Source organism: Malurus melanocephalus, unplaced genomic scaffold, assembly GCF_030028575.1.
Source record: "Malurus melanocephalus ecotype Western Australia unplaced genomic scaffold, MMel_1.1 scaffold_0, whole genome shotgun sequence".
Lineage (NCBI taxonomy): Eukaryota > Metazoa > Chordata > Aves > Passeriformes > Maluridae > Malurus > Malurus melanocephalus.
Window position 1 is genome coordinate 6,991,830 of NW_026623232.1, and position 8,799 is coordinate 7,000,628.

The following is an 8,799-nucleotide window of genomic DNA, read 5'->3' on the forward strand; positions in this document are numbered from 1 at the left end:
CTGTATGCTGAGATAAACCAAACTGTTTTTGCTTTAATCTCCCTTTCCCGCTGAACACTACTCAGAAGGTAGGGATCAAATGCTTCATGTAGCTTGATAGTGCCATGAAGAGGACTCAGAGTGTTTGAACTAAACAGAAGTTGCGCCACTTTCTAAACTGAGCCACCTCTGGTAATGCAAATTCTCAAACTATCATTTCAGTAGCAAGTTTTCCCACTATGCTCCTTGACATTGAGGAGCAATTCTTCCTCTACCCTTAGTCTTCTTTCCAGAGATTTCTTCCCAAATAGCTGTGTACAGCTCTGTAAATGTTAAGGTGACATTTGGAGTAGATTTGAAAAGCCCGTGTGCTCCTTCTTGGTTTTCCTGCGTCTCTGCCAAGCCTCAGTATGGCAACATAACCTCACTCCTCACCTCCCAGGGCTAGCAATAACATTTACAAGCTACAGTTTCCTCTACAAATATTTTCACTGTGGTTCTCAGGGCTCTTACAGCTCCTCCCTAGGCCAGTTCTTAATGATTGCAGCCCAAAGAAAGGAGAAGCAAAGTTTGTTTCCCTTTCATTGTGGGGTACAGGAATTTTTTTTTTTTTTTTTTTGGTAACTCCCCACGTGACAACATCCCCTATTTAGCTCATACTCTCTTGTGTTTGGTGACCCCAAGAGTGTAGGAAGAGCATGCCAAGCCTGATGCTGATGGAAACTGGTACATGCTACTTTGTAGGGTAGCCATGCATGAACCTGGGGAGTTGAAGACTTGATTAAATACAGAAGTTAAGCAAAGCTAGAATCCAGACCAAAAATGTTGATGAGGTTTATTAATGGAGGGACATTTGGCGTCCATGTCCCTAATATGTCTTTTCTAGGTCGGTTTAAAATTTGGAAGGTCTTCACTGAAGCTTTTGTTTTAGACAACCGGCGAAAATCTTTTGGGCTTTTACCTTACAATGGTAGAAGCCTCACAGTTTTAACTAGTTCCTTGAGATTTTGTCCAATTTAAGATAAAAATTCTCAGGACAGCTTTACAGGATTTTGGTATAATATACCTATTTTATAATATTGCAGTAGAAGAGCAAGGTGTTAATTATGGATTCAAAAAAGGAAAATAGTTCTGTTCTAAAAGGAACATTTTTTGTGAACTTATGAACATTTTTTATGAACTTTGTTCATAACCAAAGTAATTTCAAAATCTAAACTCTGAATCAAGGTAATTTTTTTTTTTGTCTGAAGAAGGGCATTATAGTACATGCACTGTGTTGCTTAGGGCTCTTTGTTTGCCTTTTTTACCTAGATTTTTTTATGTCTTCCCTTTTGTAKATATTTAGTCAATTATGTTGTCTGCAGACTTTGGTTAGACCTCAAATGGATAGAAAAGATATAAGATACTGGAACCGGGGGAAGCAATGGTGTGGAAAGGGAATTGGTGGATATTTATTATCTTCTGACTTTCTAGATAAATAAATAGGTGTGGTTTGTACTTCAGGTTTCTTCRGGAATTTTTTCTTTTATATGAAGGAACTTGCCACTCTGGGCTATTTTCAAGACCAGAAATTAAAAGTTTTAATTAATGTTATGAAATAAATTTTGCAAGGTTTTGAAAAAACGTGTTTAGTGAAGAATATTCATGTGGATGCTATCTGGCCTATGTAAACATCTGCTAGCAATTTTTGTCTGTAGCAGGGGTCTTATAAGTGACAATTATTATTACTGCTCCACCAGTATTCTTGCATGCATGAAAATGTGATGAATGCCTTGGAGCTAGCTCTATTATRTCTCCCATTTGCTGTTCATTTGGAACTATTTTGTGCACATTGCACTGATAAGGGTGTCTTATGTAATTACTCTACTTTAAGTGCTTGTTTGGTCTTAACTGATATAAACTATTCAAATTGGAAATTTTGAATTTAAGAAAGTAGTATACAAATCAGAATGAAGCCAAGATAAGAAGCAGGAGACGCAAGTTTTAGAAAATAAAGCTAGGAGAAGATGAGTAGAAAGCGGTTTACTTAGTCTAAAATAGAGTGGGGGACCTGGAATAATGCTGAGTTTCAGGACACAAAGATCCTTTTGTAAAGCAGCCATATATCCACTTGGGAATGGAGAAGGAAGACATCATCTTAATTTGAAGTGAAGAAAAACTTGGATTGATGTGAAAAAATGCTCTTGTCTCTCAGAGAGATTAAGTACCATCAAAACCAGTCTGGTTTATTTACTTTTCTGTAGCCATATRTGGCCAAGATTTTTACCATTTTATCTTCATGGTTTTCCAGTGGATGATAATTCTATTGACATCTTGTCAGGTTGAAATCTCTGAAGCAGAATAGCTTTGTTCTTACTAGCACAGTAAACGCTATCAGTGACTTATTAGTGATATTTATTGTTTGCAGAGTATTCTGCTGGACAGATAAAGCCCATTCTTATTTCTAATGTAATGTTTCACTTTRCACAGGTATTTAAAGATGGTTTTGTGTTTCTGTCATTGTCGCTCATGGTGCTAGTGAATTACGTTTACATCCCTTCAAATTACTCTTTCCTATTTGATGGGCAAAGGTTAAGGTGGACTCCAATGACACTTAGATGGGAGACATCCAGGTAAAATTGAGTTTGCTGCAAAAGGTGTCATGGCACATTTAGTAAACTTTTCTTGTGGGTCAATGAGAAGCAGTCCCGGGTGTGGTACTACCAGCACCCTTGGGGCACCGACAGCCCTTCCTGGCCACTGGGGCTCCCCCACCCTGCTCCTGGGCCAGGACCCCATGGCAGCCCCCATGGCCATCAGCCCCCACGCAGTGATGCTGCAGCAGGATCAGTCTCCAGGTCCCCACAGTGTGCCCGGCCATGGGTGCTGCCAAGCCAGGCCTGTGTCCCATCCCTGTCACTGGCCCTGCCTGGCAATGGCCCTGGCCACCGCCCTGCCTCATCACCATGACGTTTCCTGGGTCCTTGTTTGGACCTGGCCCCTATTTGCACATCTGTCCCACTCACCTCTGGGTGTGTGGGACAGCCCTGGGCAGCAAGGGASTGGAGCTCCACAGCTCCTGGCACCCGTCCTGCTGGATGATGTGCAAGGTCTGTGAGCACTTAAAGTTCCCACCTTATCTTGTCCACCTAAACAGGAGCATTAGGAGCATTATCTCCTGGGTCCTGGTCAGATTCAATCTGAGTGATTATATTTGTGCTTCCCAAATTACTTGCCAGGCTTCTTTTGTTGAAACTCATCTGTATGGAATTCACTTGGACAGGAATGAGGATTTCTTTTCCTTTTTTTTTTCTTGTAAGAGATTTTTGTTTTGTTATGTTTTTGTTTTAAAGTGTAATTTTGGTTTTCAGAAAGTCTGTTTTTTATTTGGAGCCGTCTGTCTGCTAGTGGATACGTGAGGGCAAGAGGTGAGCTGTGCAATCAATGYCTGCAGGAAAATGTTGTCTGGTTTGCGGATACAAAGCTTAGGCACTTGAGGGATATTTGAATTTGCAAGAATGTGGAAATGTTTGGTCTAAGTGCTTTGGTCTTCAAATGTAGCTGGGGAAAATGTCATGTGCCCTGAACTGCTGTCACTGGGGACTTCAACGTTTATGAAGTGGGGATATTTTTAATTCTTTTTGCACTGTCACATTTCTGAAAATTTCAGAAAGAAACTGCGCTGTATTGTAGTCTGGGAGGCAGAGGAAAAAGACCCCAGGGAAGAACAGGAGACTACATAAAAACTAGAAGGGAGAACAAAGAAAAGAGACAAGGAATGAGATTAATACAGGAGAGTGGTTAGAAAGCAGGAGCAAAAGCATGAAGAGGTCTTGAATAATTTTCTGTCTGTATGCTAAGAATATGCCTATTGCATCTCCTCGGGAGGTTTATGCAGAGCCTTGTGGGGAAGCAGCAGTGAATTGCTCCTTTGGATGCTAAGTGTAAAATTAAAACTGGCAGGGTCTGAGAGCACAAGACTGGGAAGCTAATTGCTCCTAATAACATATTGATTTTCAGATTTCTGGCATTATTTCAGAGCAGTTTTGAACCAGCACCTGTTTTTTTCCTCTTCCCATCTCCAAACTAATGGCAGTGAAGCTTCTGGCATTGGGATCACAAATAAATGCCTCTCAATTTTTTCGCCTGTACAAATCTGTGGGGGTCTCAAAGTGGTTTCACACGTTGCTTCTATCCATCCAATAGCTTCCTGAAAGTAGAAGGGTGGCAGAAATGTGTATTTAAACTTGGATAACTGTGCTATTGCCTGTATTTATGGTGCTGAACAAAGTATTGCAGTCCCATTGCTGCAGATGGCTGATGACAATTGAATGGATGTCTGTATTCAGGCAGAAGTCACCAGCACAGGAGTCTGGGAGGCTGAGGCCATGTACTTGTTGCTGGGTTACATTCAACCCTAAGCAACTTTGCTTTATGTGTTGCTCAGGTGTGACATGCTTTCCTCAAGCTTTGGGGACTGTCTGTCAGGAGGAGATAGGTTTATTTGTGTGACTAGGCAATRCCCTCCTCTAAAGGGGTATTTTCATAGCTGGAGGGAATAGTCTGCTTGCAAAGAGATGTGCTGAAACGCTCCCAGGTACTCCAGATTGTGAAGACTTGCAAAGTGAGAAGGAAATCTTGTTATTTTTGAAATACATCAGGTGCTTAGGGCACACACAAGAACAGAACATTGTCTCCTGTGGTTGTGTGGAGGCTGTTTCAACTCTTTAAAGTTATTTAATTTTATCTGCTTAATTGTTATGAGGTTTCATTGCAACCTGTTTGTATCAGACTGGCCAGAAAAGGGACAGTAATAACAGATTAAGCCTACTGTGGGATCTCAGCTGAAACTCTGTCCAGACTTTTACATCACCTTCAGCAATTCTGGGTGTTCTCCAGGTCCTCCTTATGTAAGTATAATAGTAAAGGTTGAGATTTCTTGTCTCGGGACAGTAATTATCTGGCAATGGGATCAGTAAAGCCAAAGGATACATACTCTTACTGAAGGGAAAAGACTCATTATTACCACACTTTTGGTTTGTTCTAGTCACAGCAGAAAAACTAATATTTTCATGAAGCACCTTATGCGTGGCACTGTGAAGAAGGAAGCAGCAGAGCTGAGACATTTGTGTCAGCTACTCCCACTCACAGTCCCAATCTCCTCCAAGYCCCTTCTCACACTGTTCGTGTGCTGGGGCCAGCAACTGTTTCATGCAAGGCACATCTGAGCTGAAGGCGTCAAAAGAGCCATTTCATGCTTGGCTGCATTTTCTAATACAATCTGCAGAGAGAGAGAGGAAAGAGAGCAAGGGGGTTTGTGTGTACATAGGCATTGCCTTTGAGTGTATGTATAATATACAGTACATTTAGTTCCAGCTTGCAGCTGTGGGTGGCAAGTGAGGGGTGCAGACGTGAGGGGGAAGCGAATTGCACCTTGRAAAGAAGAAACTGTTCTTCCACCTTGAAAAAGAAACTTTCTTTCCTTCTTTGTTTCTTGGCCGAACCAAGATGGGGCACCCCAGGGCAGCACTGACAACTGGCACCAGAGATGTGTGCAATGTGATGGCAGAGTGGGTGATGTGTGTAGGGAGCTTTCTGTGTACAGACCATGACAGTGTGTGGTGAGTGCAGCTAAGAGAACTGCTGAGTAGACATGCTGTTCACAGACATCTTCATGGTGCTCCCAGAAGAGTTTTCTTCTCAATGTGTTTGTGTGTGCTGTGACTGCAGAGGTGCTGCCTACCAGCTGTTAGTGTGGTGGGTTACTGCACCAGCACAACTGTGGTGATCCCCACCAAATGTTTTGGAATCATACATGTCTCCTCTGTCACTTTATCAGCTTGATAGTTATATCTTTATTTATCACCTCGTTTACATGTCTATTGCATTGCAGTTCTGTTACTGGCCATTTTGGAGCCASCCATGGGTCCTTTACAGCATGGACATTTTGCTGTTCCTCAGTTTCCTATGCATGTACCCTACTGCAGCATCTAACATTTAGACATGGAGAGGATGTAAGGTTTGGCCGTGCCAAGCTTTGCTGTTTCCTGATGAAAGTTCTGCTCTTGTTGGCTGGGAAAATGGGACAAAGGGCTGAAACATAAGGAGAGCATCTAGATTCCAAATAGATGTTTTGCAATTGGTTAAATTAGATGGGCTATTTGCTTTTGGAGGGTTGGGGGTGGTGTGGTGGTACCTGGAGAGAATCCCAGTCAGTCATTGAGTAAACTTCAACTGAACTGAACTGGGTGAGGTACTGGTAAGAGACCTCTATGGAGCAATCCTTCCATGTTTCTGGGATTTTGATRTGTAGCCTTCTGGTAGAAGCCCTACGTGGAGCAATCTCTACAGCTCTGCCTTTGGTGGTGGTTGGCTGTAGGGAAAAGGAATCATCTGATTCATACATTAATATATTTGCATAGATTTGTAAATTTTTCAGATAAAAATGCTTTTGAGCATCTGTGATGGAACAATGATTGCCATGCTGCAGTGCTTGCTGCAGTTCTAACACAAGGCTTTAATTCTACCCCTTAGAGGAGATTATCGCTTTCTGCAGGGATGACCCTGAACCAATAGGAAATTTTAACTTTCTACTTTTCTCAGCTGAAATTCCCATTGTCTTTGACATCCTCAGAGATGATAGAAAAATATAACTTCTTTTTTCTCTTTTTCCCTCCCACTTCCTCCTGGCTTTCATTGTGCCTCTCTTTGAACTCTCCCTGCATTTGAATGGCATTTGCAATGGAGTTTGCTTTGTTCTTTTCCTAGTTTGCATAGCTTGTGTCAGCAGAGCTCTTCTAGTATTGGTTGATAGTAAGTAGTGGAAAAATATAAAATCACAAAATGGAGCAAACCTGATTTARAAAAGAACTGCTAGGAAACTCCCTTTATACAGTTGTTTGTCTTTAAAGTGATATCAATGGAATGAAATTCCTCTATAAATAAGCAACTGGAAGAGTACCAGAAATTAGAACTCTAGTCATTGTAGTCATTACTGCTTGTCCTAGGGTAGGCTGGACTTAACTGTGCACTGAAGGAGATTGCATTTTCTGGAAGATGTGAAAGATGAAGGCTTTGCTTGCTCTTAATCACAAAAGGATTTGTCCTAACATGTTTGACCTTGGGAATTTTGTGTCCGTGGGTACTGCTGTCTCCAACTGCAGTGAACCCCGTATCTGTCTTTGCTGCTGATATTTGGCATGCAGGGTTTCTGAATGCAGCTAAGGGGTTGTTGCRTGTTTTCCCAGTTACACACCTTTCTGTGGCAAGTGATGTGGTTTCTGTAGACGCAGGGCACTATGGTAAATATGAGGGTTCTCCAGAGGTGTAACTTCTTTTCATTTTTTGCAATTATTTGCTGATTCCTTGCAGAGGCCTCTATCTTGAGCTACGATGGCAGCATGTACATGAAGATCATCATGCCCATGGTCATGCACACGGAAGCAGAAGATGTGTCCTTCCGTTTCATGTCCCAGCGCGCTTATGGGCTGCTGATGGCCACCACCTCCCGAGACTCTGCCGACACTCTGCGCCTGGAGCTGGATGGAGGCCGTGTCAAACTTATGGTCAATTTAGGTATCGTATAAACACCTTCCAATGCCTCCTCACTATTAGTTTGGGCTTGTGATTAGTGGTTTTTTTTTTAAATAATTTCATTTAATTTCTGTTGGTTTGATTGGATTGGATTGATTTCTAAAATAACTGCTGAAACTTTTTATAATTACATTTTCTTGCGGAGAGAAATTCTCTTCTGCATTGCTGCATGAAGATTTGCTGTCAGTTCTTCGTTATGGACAGTGCTGGTTTTTAAGTCTTTAAGTTTTTAAGTTTCCTTTCTTGATCTGGGACTGGTGAGCTCTGTGTGAAACATGCTACTTGGTCCATCTTTTGATCAGTTACATCCCTCATTCATTCAGCATCACTCAAAACAGTCAAAGGCAAACATGGAAAGGAAGTAAAATGGATATGGTGGCAAGCAGAAGTCCTGTGAACCCCTGTCCTTTACCTAATTTGGCAGCATTTGATACAGCTGCCATATTTTATATATCTAGTAAAAAAGCATGGGTTTTTTTGTTACGCCTTTATTAAAAAGGAARTAACAATGATAAAAGTGCATCCCCCATCCTGAAGGGCTGTGTTCTGTCTCCTTAGAGTTACACTTTCCCAGAAAATAATTTAAAAAGACTACTAGAAACATGTCCAACAATGGCAACCGTACAAAAACAATTGGGAGTGAATGTGCTATTAGATTAGCCTCATTTAGTTTTCTTGACAGTTTTTGGATATCCTACTGACGGACAAATTTTTAAAGAATTTAAATACATGAGTTGAAGCTTTCTTTCACTTTTCAGTGATGCAGCTTGTTGCTTCATGTGAATTTAGGAATACAACTAAAAAGAGGTTCTGACTGAAAGAGGCAAAACTAACATGATAGTGCATAATCTTAGACATCTTAATTGTGCAGGTTATTGTATTTGAAGATTTTTTTTTTGGAATGTGACAATTACTGTCAGCTTTCAAAATTCTAAAGCCTATTGGAACAGGCCCCATTTAGCTATAGTATCACCATCTTCAGAGCCCTGCTGTGGCTGTCAGGAGCAATCCAGGTAGCAGCTTTGTTTGAAATGAATATTGTCTAGTCCACTTATCTTCTGGAACTAGCTTGTTTTTAAAATTGCATCTGGTGTCCTTTTTTTGGCTTCAAAATTGCAAGGCAGACCCTATTATTTACTTTTTTAATAAGAAAGTGAAGAGAAGAAGATGCATCAAACAAGTTCATATCTCTTTAAAAGGGAAGAATGTCCATTTAAAGGTCTATTGAAATTGTTGCCTTTTAGTAAA

At 41.1% G+C, this 8,799-nt stretch overlaps 1 protein-coding gene across 1 annotated transcript in view; it reads left to right on the forward strand.

The window, feature by feature from the left end:
• NRXN3 (neurexin 3) overlaps positions 1–8,799 on the forward strand; it is an 888,791-nt gene that overhangs the window by 262,582 nt on the left and 617,410 nt on the right. Inside the window, exon 6 of the mRNA XM_057380707.1 lies at positions 7,330–7,533. Within this exon, the coding sequence (XP_057236690.1) occupies positions 7,330–7,533 (204 nt within the window). The remainder of the gene's footprint in view (positions 1–7,329; positions 7,534–8,799) is intronic.